Source organism: Rhinatrema bivittatum, chromosome 16 (genome assembly GCF_901001135.1).
Source record: "Rhinatrema bivittatum chromosome 16, aRhiBiv1.1, whole genome shotgun sequence".
Taxonomy (NCBI): Eukaryota; Metazoa; Chordata; class Amphibia; order Gymnophiona; family Rhinatrematidae; genus Rhinatrema; species Rhinatrema bivittatum.
In genome coordinates this window covers 41,197,737-41,221,858 of record NC_042630.1, presented here as the reverse complement: position 1 = coordinate 41,221,858, position 24,122 = coordinate 41,197,737, and the positions used below count along the sequence as shown (strand labels likewise).

General features: G+C 41.3%; 1 protein-coding gene across 1 annotated transcript in view; it reads right to left on the bottom strand.

The window, feature by feature from the left end:
• The window catches only part of LOC115077504 (vomeronasal type-2 receptor 26-like), a 68,546-nt gene extending 44,663 nt beyond the window's left edge, over positions 1 to 23,883 (bottom strand). Inside the window, exons 1-3 of the mRNA XM_029579794.1 lie at positions 23,596 to 23,883; positions 23,081 to 23,343; positions 9,180 to 9,365 (exon numbers count right to left, since the gene is read on the bottom strand). Coding sequence (XP_029435654.1) covers positions 9,180 to 9,365; positions 23,081 to 23,343; positions 23,596 to 23,883 — 737 coding nt within the window. The remainder of the gene's footprint in view (positions 1 to 9,179; positions 9,366 to 23,080; positions 23,344 to 23,595) is intronic.
• Positions 23,884 to 24,122: the final 239 nt, after the last annotated feature.

Sequence of the window (24,122 nt, the reverse complement as noted above, 5' to 3'; positions counted from 1 at the left end):
AGAGGAATTTGCAGGTCGATAGAAGTATGTTGATGAATGATTTTGTAGATAACGGAGATGGATTTGTAGAGAATTCTGAAGTGCACTGGCAGCCAATGAAGGCTTTTTAGGATAGGGGAGATGTGATCTCTTCTTCTGGTGTTTGTTAATATTCGTGCTGCCGCATTTTGTACCATCTGAAGCGGTTTGGTATAGGAGGAAGGGAGACCTAGTAGGATAGAATTGCAATAGTCTAACTTTGAGAAAACTAATGCCTGAAGGATTGTTCTAAAGTCCTGCAAGTGAAAGAGAGGTCTTATCCTTTTCAAGACTTGGAGTTTGTGAAAACAGTCTTTGGTAGTTTTGTTGATAGAAGCTTTCAAATTCATCCGATTGTCAATTAAAACTCCAAGGTCTCTCAGTTGCGTGGACTGTGGGATGCCAGGGTGAGTGGAAGTGATGTTACTGTTCTCGGGAGAGAAGAGCAGGAGTTCGGTTTTGGAGGAATTTAATACTAAGTTTAGACTAGTGAGGAGGAGTTTGATTTGTTGGTGGCAGTTTTCCCAGTGATCTAGTGTTTTCAAGTATGTGTCTTTAACAGGGATTATTATCTGAATATCGTCCACATATAGAAAATGTTTTAGATTGAGGCTGGAGAGGAGCTGGCATAGCGGTAAGAGATAGATGTTAAAGAGCATAGGGGACAGAGAGGAACCCTGTGGGACTCCTACAGTTGAATTGTAACGTGATGATTCTTTGTTTTGGATTTTAACCTTGTAGCCTATGTTGTTGAGAAAAGTTTTGAACCAATTAAGTGCGGCGCCAGTAATTCCTATTGCCGCCAACTGATTTATGAGGATGGAGTGATTGACAGTGTCAAACGCTGCCGAGAGGTCCAGTAGAATCAGTTGAAATGATTGTCCTTTGTCGAGGCCCATGATGAGGTAGTCTGTCAGGGAAATGAGGAGTGATTCTGTGCTAAAGGCTTTGCGGAACCCATGTTGGGAGGGGAACAGGAGATTATTATCTTCTAAGTAGTCTGAAAGTTGAGTGTTCACTAATTTTTCCATGAGTTTTGCTATGAAGGGCAGGTTGGCGATCGGGCGGAAGTTATTTGGGTCTTTAGGATCCAGATTGGGTTTTTTTAGGAGTGGTTTGAGAGAAGCCAATTTAAGGTCCTCTGGGTAGAGTCCTTGGGAGAGAGAACAATTAATGATGTCCGCCAGAATTTTGGAAATGGAGTCTGGAATTGTCAAGAGGAGTTTCGTAGGAATGTGATCCATAGGATGAGAGGAAGGTTTCATTCTCCTTAATGCTACTTGTATCTCAGTGGAGGAGATGGGATTGAAAGCTTCAAGACGGGTGCTTTTGAAGTAGAGATTAAAAGAAGTCGAGTATGAGGTGGTATTGGAGGGCAGCTGTATTAGAAGGCTGGCAATTTTGTTTTGGAAAAATAGAGCTAGTTCTTCCGCTTTAGCTTGTGCTAGGTTGCTAGGAACTTCCAGGGGGTTGATTTGGGTAAGGCTAGATACGTAGGCAAAGAGTGCTTTGGCATCGAAGGCCAGGTTATGGATCTTGGAGGCGTAAAAGTCCCTTTTTGATTTTAGAGTAGAGGACTTGTATTGGTGTAGTGTAGATTTGTAGGCGGAGAGTGTGTTGGCACATGGGGCTTTGCACCATTTGCTCTCTTTCTGCCTTAAGCATTGTTTTAGCCTTCTAAGTTCATTGGTGAACCAAGGTTGTCTTTTGGAAGCATTTGAGTGTGCCCTTTTTGTAGATAGTGGGCAGAGCTTGTTGGTTATATCTTCTGTAATTTTGTTCCAAGAGCAGAGAGCTGTGTTCGGGTCGGTGAGGTCTATAAGGGGAAGTTGAGCGGTCAGGAGGTTCTTAAGGTCTTCTGAGGAGCAAGATTTTCTGTAAAGAAATGTGGGTGAAGGAACACGGGGGGTGCTGGATTCTTTCAGTGAGAATGAGGTCGAAATAAGAGTGTGGTCTGACCAAGGTACTTTCTTGCAATTGAGGAGCGATGCAGGATAGATGTCTTTGTTAACAAAGATAAGGTCAAGAGTGTGACCGGCTTTGTGTGTCAGTTTGTTCACTATCTGTTTGAATCCCATTGCTGAGAGGGCTGTGAGAAAGGCTTCACAGCTGGTAGTAAGAGTGGGATTGTCTACATATTTCTTGTGTGGTTCCAAATTTAAGAAGATTGTGTGAAACTGAGATCCAAAGTTTCTTGAATCATGAAAAATAGCTGAATACCTTTTTTTTTTTTTTTTAATGGAGGCAACATATTTAGGACATTTGATCTAATCACAAGGATGACTGCTTTCGAACAACTCCACACAGCCATGTGTATGCACGTGTCTGGCATGCAGAGATATATTTATTTATTTATTTATTTATTTATTTAGTGGTTTTTATATACCGATATCCGTTTGCACATCGTATCGGTTTACATAGAACTAAGAGAGCGACACCAGGTAACAGGCCTATGAAAGCCCACAGCCTTCATATCACGGCAGTGTGCCGGCTGCCGGCTTTCACACCGAATAGCGCCACCGTGAAAGGTGGTGCTATTTGGCGCACTATTGCCGATGATAATGTTAGTAACATTATCTCCAGCAGCGAATACACCACCGACTCCGCCCCTCCCCCAGTGGCGTAGCCAGAATTGATTTTTTGGGTGGGCACAAGGTTAACATAGGTGGGCACAAGGCATGCAGGTCTACTAGTTGTTTTCTTACTGATAAATAATGCCATATACTGCACCCTAGAATGGCTTTCTAAGTAGTTTGCAACAGCCATTATGTGTCATGTATGAAACTTTAAAATAATTTACTTCAATTATTTCAAGTATAGAAAACAATCAAATCCAATCATATAATAAAACAAAAATTAATGTATTCTTTCATGAACCATCTTTGCAGAAACCCAGAAATCTTCATAAATACAATAAAATATAATTAATCATCAGAACAGGTGCAGCGCAAAGCTAGGGCAATTCACATTACAAGTAACATGAAAAAAAAATTCAAATTCTGGTGTAATCTCAGCAAAAAATAACCCTCCACTGCTATTTTGTGAAGTAACAAACTCTTGCAAAGAAAGAGGCATCTGGAACCTTGCCAAACAATCACAGCACTGACTCTCAGGATTCAAACAGCAACCTTATGAAAAAGCAGCAATGCAAATACTACACCAGGCCCTAGAACATTAATACATCACCTACGGGAATAACAGAACAGGCTGGACTACTACTACAGAGAAACTATATGCTAGAAATACTCATTTCTGTCACAAACAGGCAAAACTGAGACCGACCCTTACCTAATATAGAAATAAGAGACTATAAATTAGAAACAGAAACATGTAGATAAAGCCAAAATAGAAAGCCTGAGAAACTAAAATGTCTGAACAGTGGAATACTTAAGAAAGAGCAAAATACAAAAATATAAGAATGCACATTCCCAAAGATGACATATTTAAATTGCTAACATCTCTCTCTCTCTCTCTCTCTATATATATATATTTATTTATTTTTTACCTTTGTTGTCTGATCTTTGTATTTTTCTAATCAGTTGGTCCTGGTCTCTCTTTCCCATTTTTTCCCTTGTCGCTCATTTCCTAATTCCTCTTCAGTGTCTTTTCTACTACTGTCTTCTTCCCTTCCACACACACACACATATATACATAAATGCTTTCTCTCACAGACTCCCTCACACACTCAGGCTCTCACTCTCATATGCTCTCCCCCCCCCCCCCCCCCCCGCTCACATTCTCTGCAGTCACACATATAAGCTCTCACTTTCTCACCCCTCCCCAGGCTTATATTCTTATGCACACACAGACACACATCCAGGCACCCATTCTCATCCACACACACAAACCCATTCTCCCATTCTCACCCACACATACACACATTTAAGGTCCCATTCTCACCCACACATACACACTTTCAAGCACCCATTCTTACCCACATATTCAAGCTTCCATTCTCACCCACACACACAAACCCAGGCTCCCATTCTCACCCATATATATACACATTCAAGCTTCCATCCTCACCCACATATTCAAGCTTCCATCCTCACCCACATATTCAAGCTCCCATTCTCACCCACACACACAAACCCAGGCTCCCATTCTCACCCATATATACACACATTCAAGCTTCCATCCTCACCCATATATACACACATTCAAGCTTCCAACCTCACCCACATATTCAAGCTTCCAACCTCACCCACATATTCAAGCTTCCATTATCACCCACACACATTCAAGACTCCATTCTCACTCCCATACACACCCAGGGTCCGATTTTCACCCACACACACACAAGGCTCCCATTCTCATCCTCACATACACATTCAAGCCTGTGCACAGTTTCCGCTTCCTCCCCCCAGAGCAGGAAGATCAGCTGGCCTCTCCTGCTGCCACTGGCCTCCTGCTATCTTCGGGCCGTATGGCCGACCGATCTTCCTGTTTGGGGGGGGAGGAGAGCGGAAGCGCTGCGCACAGTTTCCGCTTCCTCCCCCCAGAGCAGGAAGATCAGCTGGCCTCTACTGCTGCCACTGGCCTCCTGCTATCTTCGAGCCATACGGCTGACCGATCTTCCTGCTGGGGGGGGGAGCGGAAGCTGTGCGTGGCGCTTCCGCTCTTCTCCCCCCCCCCCAACAGGAAGATCGGTCGGCTGTACGCAGGAGGCCAGTGGCAGCAGGAGAGGCCAGCTGACCTTCCTGCTCTGGGGGGAGGAAGCGGAAACTGTGTGCGGCGCTTCCGCTCTCCTCCCCCCCCCCCCAAACAGGAAGATCGGTCAGCCATACGGCCCGAAGATAGCAGGAGAGGCCAGCTGATCTTCCTGCTTTGGGGGGAGGAAGTGGAAGCTGTGCACGGCGCTTCCGCTCCCCCCCTCCCCCGCAAACAGGAAGATCGGTCGGCCGTATGGTTGTAGGACCGCTTCCCCACGTGTGCCGTGATGGCGTGCCAAGCATGGGTTCTCCTCTTCACTGTCGCGAGGATGGGATCCCGCGACAGCCTTGCAGTTCTGGTGTCAGTTGGGTGGGCCTGGGTCTAAATTGGGTGGGCAGCTGCCCACCCAGGCCCACCCATGGCTACGCCACTGCCCTCCCCGCCCCGATTTTTCCCCTCCCCCTCATTTGCATTCTATCGCACGCAAAAAGGACCTTTTCGCATGCAATAGAGGCTTATCACATGCGAATCGGCCGTATCACGTGCGCTAAGCCTTTGATAAATGACCCCCTTATATGTGTAGGTCCTGAATGCAGTTTTTCTGGAGTGAGTGGAGATGCTCCTAGGACCTGGTTTGGGGAGGTTTTTGTACTTGCACTTGTTCATTTGTATTTTCAAAGGTCTGTACTAAACATTCCAGTGTACTAACTAAATACAGGAATTTTTGGTGGGATAGTTTTCAAAGTGAATGCACGTAACACATACATTCTATTTGAAAATTGGTATAAATTATTTGTGTACTTGTTGACTATTTTATGTGGGCCATTATAACATGACCCCATAATATTCTTTTCAGTCCCCAAAATCTGCAGTAGTAACCACTCCAGCATCTGTCAAGTGAAATGGCTACTTCTAAAAATAGAATCTATAGATTATTTGTACCCTAAGCTGACTTTTTTTGGTTGTTTAATAAGCCTCTGTCCAGCATTGCAGGCTAAAGACCATGGGTTACTCCATCTTCTTCCCAAGAAATGTTCAACAATTTCAACTGGCTATGAATCTATTCTGTGGAATAGGTGTACTATTCTATTAATTCAAAAGTTGCTCTATAAATGTGACCTAATGAATATAAAGTCAAATGTTATGAATTTCTAATTCATAACAAAAGAGAAGAGATCCAAAGCAATGCATGAGTTTGGCTATGGCCGGTTAACACTTCCCTTGTAGATCTGCCATTCACAATTCTACTCAAATAGTAAAATTTCAAAGGGTTTAGTATGCAAAAATATCAACTATGCACATAAGTACTATGTGCTTGTAGATATGATCTTTTATAAATGTTGGAAGTGTGTGCACCTTTTTCATTTCATGTGTTCATTTTACCAGTGGGAAAAAAGGGGCAGGGTTTAGAAATATACATGGTTGATAGTTGCTATTTTGTAAGGAATATATACAGATATATATGTACACATGCTAGTTATTTGTTTTAAAATATTTATAGCCCATGCACTCCAAAGTTCAGGATGGGTAACATAAAAATACTCATAATAATAAAATGAATCACTTACACACACAAACAGATTTCATCACAAACCTCCTATTCAGCTGGATTGTGAGACTGATAGATTTAGGATAAAGGGACACATGAGCAGATGGAATAAGCAATTTAGAGAGAGTTTCTGAGTATTAGAGTCAGAGAGGAAGGCAGCTGCAAACAAATGTGTTTTAAAAGCTTCCTTATAGTCTTTTGGATCATTCAGGGTGTGCAAGTGTTGAGGGCAGGGCCGGAAAGAGAGAATGCACATTTGTGTGTTATTGACTGTCTTGCCAATTGTAAGGAGGGGATTTCTAGCAAGGATTGGGATGCTAACTGCAATGCCCTGCTCGTAATTTATAACTTAAGGATTTGGTAATCAAAGGAGGCATGATGTATGAGATTGTGCACAGGGGATGCAGTTTTATATTAAATACAGAGCTGAATGGGAAGCTATTGTAAGGCTGAAGGGTAGGTGTAATGTGCTCAGTAAGTAGAGTTTTATATAATCTGTAATGGCCTAAGTGTAGAGTATGGAAGACCCTGGTAAAGAGAGTTGCAGCAGTCTAATGATGCAATTACCAGTGAGTGATTACTATACAGTCCTAAATGTATATCATTGAAGTAGAGGTTTGAGGTGATGAAGGAGGTGCAGTATATAGCAGGGAGACTGCACAAATGTCTTTATGTGGGGAATGGCAGGAATCAAATAGAACACCGAGATTATGAGCAGTTTCTTTTATCGTTATAGAATGTGATTAAAATTGTTGCTTCCCCCACACAGTTCTTAAAATGTTAGATAAATCTCCACATGTGCACTTATGTGTGCAAATGCTGTTCTAGGATTGGGTTTGAAAGGTAAGCTCAGAGAGTAATTTTCAAACAGCTCACCTAGGCTAAAACCTGTGGGTGCTGGCAGGCATTAGCCTGAATTTTAAGTGTTGATTTTTGTGCACACATTTGCTTTGAAAAGTTTTGGATGTGCACATAACCATCACTGACATACATGCACAAAATTACACCTATACAGCAGCAAATAAAATGTTGTGCTTGTATATTAACATGCATACTATTGAAAATCAAATACATGTGCATAATTTCCATCTCTGCCACATCTCTGCCCCCTGGAAGAGCATTTTGTAATGCGCTTAAAAAATGTCTTTATCTCTTTATTTAAAACAATAACCCACACAGATCCATAGTTGTTGTTGGGCGATATAATAAATATAGATAATAAAACAGAATATACTATAACAAAACAATAAGATTTTGTTTTGCAAACTTTTACTTTTGAGGTTTGCAAACCTCAAAAGTAAGAGATTTAGGAGTCTCCATAGACAACAGGCTAAATTTGAAATCGTTTATCAACCAAACAACCAAAGACTGCTTCCACAAACTGCACGTATTAAAAAGAATAAAACCCCTATTTCACTTCCATGATTATAGAACAGTGCTCCAAGCAATAATATTTGCGAAAATTGATTACTGCAACTCCATCCTACTAGGCATCCCATCATCACATACTAAACCGCTCCAAATGATACAGAACACCGCAGCAAGAATTCTAACAAACAAAAGAAGAAGAGATCACATTACACCAGTCCTTAAAGACCTACACTGGTTACCAATCCACTACAGAATAATTCATAAATCCCTCACCACAATCTACAAGAATATTCATGGACTGGCTCCACTCCATCTACAAATAGCTCTTAAAAAACACTCCTCCAACAGACCCATCAGAGAAGCATATAGAGAATATCTACAGGTACCACACAACAATACCACCCAACATATAACATTGAGAGATCGGGCCTTCTCCACAGCAGGTCCCCCACTGTGGAACTCCATCCCCCTAGAACTAAGACAGGAACCATGTCTTCAAACCTTCAGGAAAAGACTGAAAACATGGCTGTTCATGAAAGCTTTTCCGGACCCTTAAAGATTCACTACCATCAAATGCAGCATTACTGAACATTTCCTATTAAACTGAAACAGTCTCTATCTACCAATCATTACAATGTTTTACTTCTCGTTAAACTTTTTATCTTTCCTCTAACTCTAATCCCAGTTAGAATGACCCCCGTTTTATTGTAACTTTTTCTTCCATGCACTTGTTTTACTTTTTAATGTATACTCTTATGTTATTAGTTATTTACGTTATAATGTATTTCTCACCCCTTGTTTTATGTAAACCGACATGATACGAACTCCGTGAATGCCAGTATAGAAAAATACAAATAAATAAATAAATAAATAAATAAGATGTAAAAGCAAACACACTCTTTTTTAAAGGCAAGACATTTGTTTTCTGACCCTCTACATCTTGAGACGTCTTTGTTAGATAAACCACCTTAAATGAGAGTCCATCTATAGCTACCTAAGGGGGTCATTTACTAAAGCTATCTCACCTGTGTGACAGCTAGATAGCTAGCGCACGCAGTGCGATCGCTGTAGGCTAACGCAGGAACACTGCCCCACCCCCCGTTACCGCGGGACTCACTATGCCTTGCATCATTAGTGAATCCAGCACTAAATTTATAATATTTTCTCCTCTTTCCAAAGATTGATATTTCTTTGTCTTATTTATTTGTCTATGTCCTCTTTATTATTGAGTGCTTGTAAGCAGTAATTGTATTAGTTTTTATTACCTTGAAGTGTATTCTGCCATACAAGTTTTCCTTTGCTTTTCTTTATGTATATAACTGAAAAGTCTAATAAAGAAAAAATAATAAAAAAAAAAAAAAAGCAAACATGCTCTTATCAAATAGCTTTTGCACATATTTTTATGCTCACAACCCCTGGACAATTTTTAAAATGTCATTTGCAAACATAAAACCAGGATTTATTCTCATAAATCTTTTAAAAGATTTCCCCCGTAATATCTAGTTTTCCATTTGTCATCTGATTTGATGTAGTGTAAATGCCATAAGAAAAAAACATTTGAAAATCTGATAGAAGAATTAATACTTACCCTACACATATACTTCCTATGGGTTTTACTTTAAAAATCTCTTTGTCTTTTCCACTCAGCAAAGATAATTGGAGGTTGCCACCCAGAATGACATCGCCATCTCTAGAATAGTTATATGTTTCATAAGGATGAATCCCCATTTTCAGGATGCAGGCATCACTAGGATATGATTGTGTTTCCACAATACTGGGAAGAGTCAATAAAATCAAAATAGCTGATAACATCAGTCCTCACCCTCTATGTAAGCAAACTATTGATATCTCTGATTTACTACCCTAATCCCAAATTTCATTTATCTTTTTCTTATGAAAAGTGTTGAGTGCTTTGTAATCTTTCTCCTAAGACTCTGCTTTCCACAATTATTAAGAATGTCTACATAAAGACAGTATTGTCTCAGACCCTCCTAACATCCCTGTACATGGATAGAAATAGTAGAGGAGCAGCAAACATTTATACTGTAAATGTTTGGGAAAGATTTCTCTAGAGCTCAAGAACAGTGCCAAGAATATTACACATTAGAAACTATAACTGCAAATTTAAAATCTCTGAAAGGTCATAATAATATAAATGATAGTGGCACAAAATAATAACTTGCATTGCCCCACTGATAAATCTTCAGAGAGAAGAGAAGAGAAGATGGAAAACAGGATTGGCAAGTCCGGGCACAGCTGATGAGGTAATAATTCACAACAGAGGTCAGTGATGGAAAGTTTAGTTCTATACTTTTTGGGATTTTATTCATTTTACATCTGATTTTCATATGTATATGTGTGAGTGATCAGAGTACAGAAAGTTGCAAAATATTGCATATTATAAAAGTTTGTTTGCCTGTAACTTATAGATCCTTACGTATGAATGTTCATCATAGGCAGAAAGTAGGAGGCTGTTATGGTTAGATCAAGACCTGGGTTTGATAAGCAGCTTGATTATCTCATTGAATCCAAGTTAAAAAAAAACTATTTGAAAGCCCTATGAAGTTGATACTACAAGAGCATTTTTCTGCCAACTGTCAGTTTGTTGATTACTGCTTAATAATGAAATTATTTTCCAGAGAATCAGAAGAAGATTGTGCAATGGTTGCATAACCTCTCACAAGGTGTATGCTAGAGCATTCCATGAGTACAGGTGCATATATTGTCATGTTAATGGTACTGATAATTATTATAGCCATCAAGTAGGCATGTTTTGGTAATAGGACACACTGTTTATGTTCCAAGATTGTTCCAAAGGTATAAAAACTTGGTTAGCAGGGTGGTACTTTTAACCAACAGAAACGATGCTGAATTTTGTAACCTACTGATTAATTTATAAAGATGATACCTTTAAAACCCCTGCGAGGGCACACATATATGGGCATATGCCGACTCAGATCCGTGGCCATTTTGTAACATATGGGGTAGATTTTAATAAAGTACGCCCGCGCGTACTTTTGTTCGCGCACCAGGCGCGAACAAGAGTACGCCGAATTTTAATAGATATGTGCGTAGCCACGCGTGTCCTTTAAAATCCAAGGTCAGCATGCGCAAGGCTGTGCAAAATCAGCAGCCTGCGCGTGCCGAGCCACGCAGCCTGCCTCTGTTTCCTCCGAGGCCGCTCCGAAATCGGAGCGGCCTCAGAAGGAACTTTCTTTCTGGTGCCTCACTAATTATAACACAGTGGCCAATCCAATTCACAAATACTTGAAAAGTACCCAAACATTAAATAGATCCCAAGCTACTGTTTCTTGTTGATTAATAGCAGTTTATGGACTTCTTCGCTAGCAACATATCCAAACCTTTTTTTAAATCCAGTTACACTAACTGCCATAACCACACATGGCTTGGGAGAGGGACCTTGGAGTGTTGGTGTCTGGTGATCTGAAGAGTGTGAAGCAATGTGACAAGGTGATAGATAAAACCAGAAGAATACTGGGCTGCATAGAGAGAGGAATAAACAGTAAGAAAAAAAAATTGATAAAGCCCTTGTACAGGTCCTTGGTGAGGCCTCACCTGGAGTATTGCATTCAGTACTGGTGCCCATATCTCAAAAAGGATAAAGATAGGATAGAGGCAGTCAAAATAAGTGTCCAAAATGGTGTGGGGTCGGCATTGTAAGAGTTATGAGGGGAAGCTGAAGGATTTGAATTTGTACACCCTGGAACATAAGAACATAAGAAATTGCCATGCTGGGTCAGACCAAGGGTCCATCAAGCCCAGCATCCTATTTCCAACAGAGGCCAAACCAGGCCACAAGAACCTGGCAATTATCCAAACACTAAGAAGATCCCATGCTACTGATGCAATTAATAGCAGTGGCTATTCCCTACGTAAACTTGATTAATAGCCGTTAATGGACTTCTCCTCCAAGAACTTATCCAAACCTTTTTTGAACCCAGCTACACTAACTGAACTAACCACATCCTCTGGCAACAAATTCCAGAGCTTTATTGTGCGTTAAGTGAAAAATAATTTTCTCCAATTAGTCTTAAATGTGCTACCTGCTAACTTCATGGAATGCCCCCTAGTCCTTCTATTATTCAAAAGTGTAAATAACCAAGTCACATCTACTCATTCAAGACCTCTCATGATCTTAAAGACCTCTATCATATCCCCCCTCAGCCGTCTCTTCTCTAAGCTGAACAGCCCTAACCTCTTCAGCCTTTCCTCATAGGGGAGCTGTTCGATCCCCTTTATCATTTTGGTTGCCCTTCTCTGTACCTTCTCCATCGCAACTATATCTGTTTTGAGATGTGGCGATCAGACTTGTACACAGTATTCAAGGTGTGGTCTCACCATGGAGCAATATGAGGCATTATGACATTTTACGTTTTATTAACCATTCCCTTCCTAATAATTCCTAACATTCTGTTTGCTTTTTTGAGTGCTACAGCACACTGAGCCAACAAATTTAAAGTATTATCCAATATGATGCCTAGATCTTTTTCCTGGGTGGTAGCTACTAATATAGAATCTAACATCATGTAACTACAGCAAGGGTAATTTTTCCCTATATGCAACACCTTGCACTTGTCCACATTAAATTTCATCTGCCATTTGGATGTCCAATCTTCCAGTCTTGAAAGGTCTTCCTGCAATGTATCACAGTCTGCTTGTGATTTAACTACTCTGAATAATTTTGTATCATCTGCAAATTTGATAACCTCACTCGTCGGATTCCTTTCCAGATCATTTATATATATATTGAAAAGCACCGGTCCAAGTACAGATCCCTGAGGCACTCCACTGCTTACCCTTTTCCACTGAGAAAATTGACCATTTAATCCTACTCTCTGTTTCCTGTCTTTTAACCAGTTTGTAAACCACGAAAGGACATCACCTCCTATCCCATGAGTTTTTAGTTTTCATAGAAGCCTCTCATGAGGGACTTTGATCTTGAGAATGGTTTCCACTATTTTTCCCAGCACTGAAGTTAGGCTCACTGTTCTATAGTTACCCGGATCGCCCCTGGAGCCTTTTTTAAATATTGGGGTTACATTGGCCACCCTCCAGTCTTCAGGTACAATGGATGATTTTAATGATAGGTTACAAATTTTAATTAATAGATCAGAAATTTCATTTTTGAGTTCCTTCAGTACCCTGGGATGCATACCATCCAGTCCAGGTGATTTGCTACTTTTTAGTTTGTCAATCTGGCCTACTACATCTTCCAGGTTCACAGTGATTTTGTTCACTTCATCTGACTCATCACCCCTGATAACCATCTCCGGAACTGCTATCTCCCCAACATCCTCATTAGTAAACACGGAAGCAAAGAATTAATTTAGTTTTTCTGCAATGGCCGTATCTTCCCTAAGAGCTCCTTTAAACCCTCGGTCATCTAATGGTCCAACTGACTCCCTCACAGGTTTCTTGCTTTGGATATATTTAAAAAAGTTTTTATTATGAGTTTTTGCCTCTATGGCCAACTTCATTTCAAATTCTCTCTTCGCCTGTCTTATCAATGTTTACACTTAACTTGCCAATGCTTATGTTTTATCCTATTTTCTTCAGATGGATCCTTATTCCAATTTTTGAAGGATGTTTTTTTGGCTAAAATAGCCTCTTTCACCTCACCTTTTAACCATGACGATAATCGTTTTGCCTTCCTTCCACCTTTCTTAATGCGTGGAATACATATGGACTGCACCTCTAGGATTGTATTTTTAAACAATGTCCAAGCCTGTTGAACACTTTTAACCTTTGCAGCTGCACCTTTCAGTTTTTTTCTATTTTCCTCATTTTATCAAAGTTTACCTTTTGAAAGTTTAGTGTTAGAGCTGCAGATTTACTTATTGTCTCATTCCAGTTATTAGTTTAAATTTGATCATGTTATGATCACTGTTGCCAAGTGGCCCTATCACCGTTACCTCTCTCACCAAATCCTGCATTCCACTAAGAATTAAATCTAAAATAGTTCCCTCTCTTGTTGGTTCCTGAACCAATTGCTCCATGAAGCAATCATTTATTACATACAGGAACTTTATGTCTCTAGCAAGTCCCGACGTTACATTTACCCAGTCAATATTGGGGTAATTAAAATCTAGCACAGGAAATGTGGAACCCAAAAAACAATTTCAAAAATTGGCCTAAGAAGGTGTCAGCAAGCCTTGACGTTATGTGTCACTCTCAAGCAGACACTAACCGGTCTTATCAATCATTCACCTTCATCATAATTTTAATGCAACAAACTTTTTTTTCTTTTTTCAATTATTATTAAAATTATTTTTAATAATAATTGAAAAAAGAAAAAAAAAAAAAAAAAGAAAAAAAAGTTTGTTGCATTAAAATTATGATGAAGGTGAATGATTGATAAGACCGGTTAGTGTCTGCTTGAGAGTGACACATAACGTCAAGGCTTGCTGACACCTTCTTAGGCCAATTTTTGAAATTGTTTTTTGGGTTCCACATTTCCTGTGCTAGATTATATGTTGTGGTTAACCGCTGACTCCTTTGTGTGAGTAGGGTAATTAAAATCTCCCATTATTATTGCACTACCAAATTGGTTTGCTTCCCTGATTTCTCTTAGCATTTCATCATCTGTCTGACCATTTTTTCCAGGTGGACGGTAGTATACTCCTATCACTATACTCTTACTCAACACACATGGGATTTCTACCAATATAGATTCTACTGAGCAGTTAGCCTCTTGTACGATCTTTATCCAGTTGGACTCTATACCCTCCAGGACATAAAGTGCCACACCCTCGCCAAGTTGATCCTCCCTATCAAGACAGGAAGACAGGAGGTGCAGGGTAGAAGTGCAGGTTAGATATGATACAGACCTTCAGATACCCTAAACATTTTAATGATGTACAATCATCAAACCTTTTCTATTGGAAATAAATCAATAGAACTAGGGGGTCATGAAATGAAATGCCAGGGAGGATGACTCAGAAACAATGCCAGGAAATATTTTTTCATGGAGAGGGTGGTAGATGCCTAGAATGCTGGAGGAGGTGGTGAAGATGTAAACTGTGAAGGAATTCAAAGGGGCATGGAATAAACATTGAGGATCCCTAAGGCTAGAGGATGGAAGAAGAAAAGAGTAGAGATGTGAATCGTGTCCTCGATCGTCTTAACGATCGATTTCGGCTGGGAGGGGGAGGGAATCGTATTGTTGCCGTTTGGGTTTTAAAAATATCGTGAAAAATCGTTAAAATCGTGAGCCAACCCCCTAAAACCCACCCCCGACCCTTTAAATTAAATCCCCCACCCTCCCGAACCCCCCCCCAAATGCTTTAAATTACCTGGGGATCCAGCGGTGGTCCAGAACGGCGGCGGTCCGCAATGGCCCCCTCAATTGAATCCTTTTGTCTTCAGCCTTTTGTCCGGAACCCCCGCTGAACGACCTCCTGCAGTCAATCTCCTGCCGGCGCCATTTTCCGTACGGAAAACGATTTGCGGCAAGAAATCGCTTCCTGAACCCCGCTGGACTCCCAGAAACTTTTGGCCAGCTTGGGGGGGCCTCCTGACCCCCACAAGACTTGCCAAAAGTCCAGCGGGGGTCCGGAACGACCTCCTGCGTCGAATCGTTTTTGTCTATGGCCGCCGCCATTTTGCGGCGGCCATTTTGCAAAATGGCGCCGGCTGAAGACAAAAGGATTCAATTGAGGGGGCCGTTCCGGACCGCCGCCGTTCTGGACCTCCGCTGGATCCCCAGGTAATTTAAAGCATTTGGGGGGGGTTCGGGAGGGTGGGGGATTTAATTTAAAGGGTCGGGGGTGGGTTTTAGGGGGTTTTAGTGTGCCGGTTTTCCTGCCCTCCCCCTTCCCCCGATTTACGATTTTTTAACGATAAATCGGGGGAATTGGTATTGTATCGTGGCCCTAACGATTTTTGACGATTTAAAATATATCGGACGATATTTTAAATCGTCCAAAAACGATTCACATCCCTAGAAAAGAGTGAATGGAGATAACTTGTTGGTATGGCAGTTGCTACCCTTAACAAATAAGCCTTGATATTGTTAATGCACCTCCATCATTGCTCTCAGCTTCAGTGGCAGTCGGAAAAAGGGGAATTGGATTCAGACAGCAAGCAATGAGGTCCCTGACTTTTATGGTTTGGGAACAAATAAGAATGGGATTAACTTGCTTATGTGACTTTTACTACCCTTAACCAATAAGCCAGATACTTTTGATGTAACTCCAACATTGTCCTTTGCTTCCATAGCAAGGATAAAGGGAAACTGGATTTAAACAGCATCCAACAAGGGCTCTGACTTTAATGGTCTGAGAAACTGATAAGCATGGGAGTAACATGCACAGTGCAGCAGATACTGAGCATAAACTTGCTGAGCAGACTGGGTGGATCATTTGATCCTTTTCTGCCATCATCTCTATGTTTCTATGATCTCTCCCAAGGATGCCATTATACCTTCTTCTGATTTGCCCCCATACTGGGTAAGTAATCAGAGGAGAGTAACCAGCAGTGCAAGGAATTACCCCCACATCTGGAGCTGCAGGAGGATACAAGTCAATCTTAGCTTTATGCTTTTTCCCCAATGAGGAAAAATAATCCAGGAAGAATGAGCAAACAGAAATAGGAATCCCAAGTAGGTACAATCTCTTAGCTTGGTGCTATTTTGGGCCAACATTTTGAATTGTTTTGTAAAGAAGCAAGTCATATTTAGAATAGCTTTATGTACTGAGATTTTTTATTTGAATTTTATATATAGAAACATCTTCAACATAAGAAATAAAAGGAAATTAAACAAGAAAAACAAATGACATCAAACACCACAATAAGAAAACAAGTCATGAACCCTGGAAAACAAACAATCAAACTGAGGGAGATTCAACTGAAAAGGAAAGAATTGTGTCGCACATTTATCTTTGAGCATGACCAGGACTAGATTTCCCCAAAGGATACCATTCAATGTACACAATAAAGCTGTGGTCTTATGTACCCAAGAAATGTTAGTGTTTTTTATGATATTGTAAGCAAGTAGTGTAGATGGGCCAAGATGTCTTGGCTAACCATGTTGTAAACTTTTTCACTCACTTTTTTCTGAGATTCAAAAACAAATACAATAAAAGAAATTCAACATCACACATTTTTATTATTATTTTGTGTTTTGCTCTCACCTTTTTTTATGTTTATTTAACTAATGCTATCTTGAATACCTTAAATGACCTGTAAGTAGAACTGGCATTTCCCTCTGGAAAAACACTCAGGCCTATATTTATCATTTTGCTATACATTTTGCAAGAATAACATCCATGATAAAAAAAAAAAGGGTGTGATTAGGATAATTTAGCACACCCTGTGTTATTTTCAAATTGTGTTAATGCCCAGACAGGAGAGAGAGAGAGACACTCTTTATAAGGATCCTGGATCATATATAAGTAAACTATTTATACCACTGTAAGAGGGCCAACTAATAACTCGGGTTGAGGTTTTGGTGGTGGGATAGCTTTTTAAGGTCAATTTTACATGAACAGTCAGAGGTACAGCACAGTAGACATCAGTGAAGATTTTATGTGTTTGGAGTGATATGTGATGAAAAGCATACAAAGTTGAGATTTGCACAATATATTCTCAGCCTAGCTTGATAGCGCCTGCAACTTTGTTAGTGTGGTAGGAGCACAAGATGGTGCCGGCTGTCTATTGCTTCTACCATGCGACAAGGGCCTACCAATGGCACCGGTAGCCCCTGTGACATAGTGAGGGCAAAGGCTATCGGCGTTATTTTGAATACCGGCAGCCAACAGCCCGTGTGCAGGAGATCACGCCAGGGACTTTTGGTAAGTCTTGGAGGGGTCAGGAGTGTGGAGGGTTTATTCATTAGATATTAGATATTAGATATTAGATATTAGATATAGATATTATATTATATATATATTATATTATTAGATATATATTATCTATATATTATCTATATATTATTAGATATAGATATTAGATATTAGATATAGATATTAGATATTAGATATTAGAAAAAGCATTTCCGGACCCTTAATGATTCACTTCCATCAAATGCAGCAACACTGAGCATCTTCTATTAAACTGAAACAGACAATACCAACCAATCACTACAAGGTTTTACTTCTTGTTAAACTTTTTATCTCTCCTCTAACTCTAATCCCAGTTAGAATAACCCCTGTTTTATTGTAACTTTTTCTTCTATGCACTTGTTATACTTTTGTAATGTATACTCTTACGTTTTAGCTATGTACGTTATAATGTATTGCTCACCCCTTGTTTTATGTAAACCGACATGATACGAACTTCCGTGAATGCCGGTATAGAAAAACACAAATAAATAAATAAAATAAATGTTGTATTCATGGGGGTTCGCCATACGTATCGTGACCTCACAAATACAACGAATAGGGACATGTACATTGCGGATTGCCAATATGTCGAAAACGAATGCACACCTCTATTAGATTAATTTAGATCATTTTAAGCAATCACACCTACTAGAAAGGTTGGCAGTCTGAATTGTCCTCAAGTAGATCACTGTTGTCAGAGGTACCACAGGGATCAGCCCTGTCCCCAATTCTGTTCAATTCATACTTAGCACTACTGACAAATTTAATCCAAGACCTTTTTCTTTACAAACATTATTCAATTAGTAGCATATGTAGATGCATGTCAAAGTAAAGACATCAGTAACCTCAACCAGTGTCTTAATGCAGTGTGCACATGGCTTTCCTTACACAAGCTAAGATTGAATCCCCAGAAGTATAAAGCATTCTGGGTTAGCAGGACTTAGTCATTCTCTGTTTCCTGCTAATTCTGGGATAACCTTGAGGGTAATATTCAAAATAGAACTTGGCCAGATAAGTCCTACTTATCCAGATATATGACATCTCTGAATATCCAGCTAGGATCAGCAGGTAGCACTTAGTCAGATAAGTCACGTTCCAGCTAAGTATTAAGATGGATAACTCAGGGGTAGGGAATGAATGGATCAGGGAGGAATTGAGTTAGCCAGATAGGTTATCCAGATAATAGGGATGTGAATCGTTTTTTGACAATTTAAAATATCGTCCGATATATTTTAAATCATCAAAAATCATTAGAGGTGATATATAATAGGAATTCCCCCGATTTATCATCAAAAATCGTAAATCGGGGGAAGGGGGAGGGCGGGAAAACCGGCACACTAAAACAACTAGGGGTGTGCATTCGTTTTGAACTTAAATGTAAAACGCAACTTTTTTTTTTTTTTAACTTAAAAAAGTGATGAGGCGAAAACGATCGAATTTCCAATGTATTCAACATAGTTATGTTGAATACATTGGAAATCGCGATTGTTGATCCTAAATAAAAATTTAAACCCCTCACCCTCCTTAATCCCCCCCCCCAAGACTTACCACAACTCCCTGGTGGTCCAGCGTCCTGACTGCCCGCTGGACCACCAGGGAGTTGTGGTAAGTCTTGGGGGGGGGATTAAGGAGGGTGAGGGGTTTAAATTTTTATTTGCACGTATGGACATAGACTCAACTTATGGAATTCTCCATATGTCCATATTGACCGAAATTGACCCCCCCCCCCCCCCCCTTTTCGACTTATAGACTTATGAACATAAACTTTTGCTCTGCACATCCCTAAAAACAACCCTAAAACCCACCCCGACCCTTTAAAATAAATCCCCCACCCTCCCGAACCCCCCCCCAAAATGTCTTAAATTACCTGGGGTCTAGTGGAGGGGTCCCGGTGTGATCTTCCACTCTCGGGCCACGGGTGCGTTGATAGAAATGGCGCCGGAGCTACCTTTGCCCTGTCATATGACAGAGCAAAGGTAGTGCCGGCGCCATTTTGGTTCCTGTCCCCCGATGTCACAAGCATAGGAGATCGCTCCCGGACCCCCGCTGGACCCCCAGGGACTTTTGGCCAGCTTGGGGGGGCCTCCTGACCCCCACAAGACTTGCCAAAAGTCCAGCGGGGGTCCGGGAACGACCTCCTGCACTCGAATCGTGTTGCTGTAATGAAAAATGGTGCCAGCCATACGGCCATACGGCCGGCGCCATTTTGCAATACTGCAATATGGCCATACGGCCGGCGCCATTTTGCTTTGCTTTGCAAAATGCTTTGCTTTGCAAAATGGCGCTGGCCATACAGCCATACAGCCGGCGCAATGCTTTGCTTTGCTTTGCAAAATGGCGCCGGCCATATTGCCATATTGCCGTATTGCAAAATGGCGCCGGCCATATGGCTGGCGCCATTTTTCATTACGGCAACACGATTCGAGTGCAGGAGGTCGTTCCCGGACCCCCGCTGGATTTTTGGCAAGTCTTGTGGGGGTCAGGAGGCCCCCCCCAAGCTGGCCAAAAGTCCCTGGGGGTCCAGCGGGGGTCCGGGAGCGATCTCCTATGCTTGTGACATCGGGGGACAGGAACCAAAATGGCGCCGGCGCCATTTCTATCAACGCACCCGTGGCCCGAGAGTGGAAGATCATACCGGGACCCCCCCACTGGACCCCAGGTAATTTAAGACATTTTGTGGGGTTTGGGAGGGTGGGGGATTTATTTTAAAGGGTCGGGGTGGGTTTTAGGGTTGTTTTAGTGTGCCGGTTTTCCCGCCCTCCCCCGATTTACGATTTACACAATATTTTAAAAAACAAAACCGCGACGATCCGATTCCCTCCCCCCCCCCCCAATCAAAATCGATTGTTAAGACGATCGATCACACGATTCACATCTCTACCAGATAACTCTTGCTGGACCACAGACCTGTCCTAAAGTTAGCTGGATAAACTTATCCATCTAACATTAGGATATTTGGGAATATTCGGCGGTGCAACTGTACCACTGAATATACAGCACTTGTTAGCCAGATAAGTTTATCTGCTAACTAGCAAAGCCACACAGAGGCTGAATATGGACCCCTTTATGTCTAGAGAACATTGTCCTTAACCTATGGGTCAAGCTGGATATTAATTTGAGTATCTATGCTGGAATAGTTCTCCTAACAAGTCAAGACTGGAGAAGATGCAGGGGAGAGAGGGAAGGAATTAGAATACGAAGAGAGAGATGGCATCACAGTGCGGAGAGAGAGATCATATTGGGGGGGGGATAGTAATTGAGTAAGTGGTGGAATAGGAATGGATCTGTAGAGTGAGGAGATTGGAGGAGCTGGAGAGTAAGAGTGAGGGGATAGGAGGTTCTGTGGGGTGAGATTGAGAGGATGGGGATGCAGGAAGACAGGATGTGAGGGGATAGGAGGAAGTCTAGACAGTGATTGAAGAAACTGGAGGAGCTGTAGAGTGTTGGGAGTTGGAGGGAGTTGGAGGGAATGTGCTGTGAGGGAGTGGATTAGTGGGGATGTGAGTTATATGAATAAGAGAAGGGATCAACATGAGGAGGAATGGTGTCAGTGAATCATTTAACCCTCTCCAAAATCCCCTCTTTACATATGACATGCCATACTGGGTCAGACCATCAAGCCCAGTATCTTGTTTCCAACAGTAGCCAAGCTAGGTCACTAGAACCTGGCAAGTACCCAGACCTCAAATAGATCCCAAATTACTATTTCTTATTGATCAATAGCAGTTTATGGACTTCTCTAAAAACTTATCCAAACCATTTTTTTAAACCCAGTTCTACTAACTGCCATAACCAAATCCTCCGGCATTAAATTCCAGAACTTAATTATGCATTGAGTGAAAAATAATTTTGTCTGATTTGATTTAAATTAGCTACTTACTAACTTCATGGAGTACCTCCTAGTCCTTTTATTATCAGACAGTAAAAATAACCAAGGTAGCAGAAATTGCAAGAAAAAATAGAGTATCATTCAAAAAATATAGGTAGAGGAAGACAGGGGGAATTATCCAAAAAATTGGAAGGCAGGGAGTGCAGTTAGAGAAGCAAAGGCCAAAAAGAGAGAACAACATTGCCTAATCAATAAAAGTAAGAGATAAAGTCTTTGGATATGTAGGAGAGAGATGAAATCCAAATTGAAGAATTCTTAAATATTTACAGAATAAGGAAAATGATACAGACTTAAATCAAGAAATGTAATCAATAAATGTGACATGAGGAAGAGGAAGAGATAAAGAGATAAGATCAAGGTCCCAGTGTGGCAAAGCCCAGAATATATAATGAGCTCAAGAACGTGCTGGCTAAACCACTCAACTTGTCCTTGAGGATGGAAGAGTGTATGTGGGATCAGACAAGAATAGATGTAGTTCTGCTCCAAACACTGGAGACAAGCAAGAGGTAGGCAACTGCAGGCTCATTAATCTAATTTTACTGTGCACAACTGTGGAAATAATAATAATGAAAAAAAAAAGAATGCAGATCTGTGGATCAGGAAGATTACAGGAAACCCAGCAATGATGATTCACTAGGAGAAGATGGTTTCATACAAACTTGGTTGAGTTCTTTATTGAGACAGCAAAAGCAATGGATCGAGAATGTACAATAGATATTGCCTATCTTTAGTAAGGCTTTTTACACAAGAGGGTATGGGATTAGTGGAGAAAGTTTTAAATTGGATGGGAAATTTATCCAATAACTGAATTCAGAGAGGGAAGGCAAAATGTTGATTGGATCACTGCAAAGTTCTTTTCTAGAACTTGTTATTCTCAATATATTTTGTGGCATTGCAAGCCACTTGACTTAAAACAGGGCTTGGTTGGAGATGAAACAGAAATCCAGAAAAGCGTAGATATGCTGGAAGGAAGAGAAAGCAATGAAAGGGGATATGGGATGCCAAGCAACTTTCTTACGCCGGAGACACAGAGACTCAGGACCCAACCTTTCTTCATGCAATGTAAACATTATTTCTTCCATTCAATCAGCAAACACAATATTAGACTGCCTGTCCCCTTCCAGCAGTATACTCATATATAGACATTTAGTAGACTGCCAATCTTATTCAAGCAGTGTCCTTCACAATAACTTAATGCAGAGCTGAATACAGGAGCTCCTCTCCTGGAAACTCCAGAGCCTCCTGAACCTAGCTAGGATCAGTCTGGTATCCTTCCCTAGCAGGGTCCCACCCACAGAGCTCTCTCTCTCTCTCTATAGGATTTAAGGTGGCCCAGGCCATCTAGCCTGGTTTCATACAGGTTAAGGAGGGGAAGTAAGGCCAGTCCTTCACATACCCTCCCTCTCAGCTTAAACCCATGGGGGTAAGTGTACTTCCTCACCCTGGATCCCATCCAGGGAAGTGGCTTCACTCTCCAATAGATCATCCTGGCCTTCAGCCAGGTAAACACTTGGGTGGAGCTATAGGGTCGTGCTCTCCCCTTCATGCTAGGAATACCCCAGATCCCACAGACATTACCATGACCCACTATACCATTTGCTCAGTATTCACCTGCAGTCCTTCAGTTGAGTTCTTTCCCAACTCTGGGTTCCAATTCTTCTCCAGAAGGACTTCTTAGACTGGCTGCTCCAGTGAAAGCCCTTTTTTTCAGTTGTTGCATAACTCACCCTACTCTAGGCTTGTACTCTCAATTGTTACCACAGCTTTTTCTGACTCATCCATTGTGTATCCACCTGCAGCACCTCCCTTGACAATCTTACAGTGGTTGTGTTTGGGCACCCTACAGCATCTTCCTCTGGCCTCCCTGAAGTGCCATTGTCCAGGCTCTCTGCAGCAATTCTTCTCAGCCCCTGGTAACCTCCTTCACTGGGCTTTCTGCAATATCTCAGTCCGGCTGTTTTGTAGAGTTTGTGCTGTGTTCTCTGCAGTGTCTCCAACTGGCTCCTCTGCAGTGGCTCTTTCTGGAATTTCAACAGCGTCCCTCTCTAGTACCTCCGTAGTACCATCCTCAGGCCAGTCCATGCTGCTTCCAAGTGGCCACACTGACTGTACTGTCCCTTTCTGAGCAGCCTGTGATCCCTTTATCCTCAGGCCAGGCTGTAAAGTTCCACCCTTATCTCTCATGTGTCTCAGTTACACTCCCAGCCTGCTCCATCAGCTGACTCTCATTTTTTTTTTAAGTCAGGCTTCTCTTCTGACACCTGTTCCAGTACTGTGCTCCCTGGTTCCATGCCAGGTTTTCCTATTACACCACCACCCACAGTCATTTTCCCATCTTCAGCATCATTGCTGCTTTTATAATCCTCTGCATCTGCGTTCACTTGCATTGTATCAAGTTCTGACATTCCTATTGACATTTTGGCACTTGATATCAGTGTTGTTGCTTTGCATTCTCTCAAAGCAGAATTCAAGACAATCTGGCTTCTCCTAACACAGTTTTGCTCTTGCCTCTGTCCTTCCAAGTGATTTTGAAACATCACTAGAAATGCTTGCTCATTCATGCGTGCATCTTGAGGGCCACATCCTGTTCAAGCTTACAGCCACTCTGGCAGCTTCCTTTCTCTTTTCAGAGGCCATGCACTGTGCAATCACAGTATCTGTACAACTGTTTCTTTCCTTTTTTCTCAAAGGTAAAACAAAATAAAAAGCTTGCATTGCTAGCATTAACTTGCTTACTTTTTTATTTCAATCTATCTCACTGAAGCTAATCTCCTAGGCTTGCTTAATTCCCATCTTAACT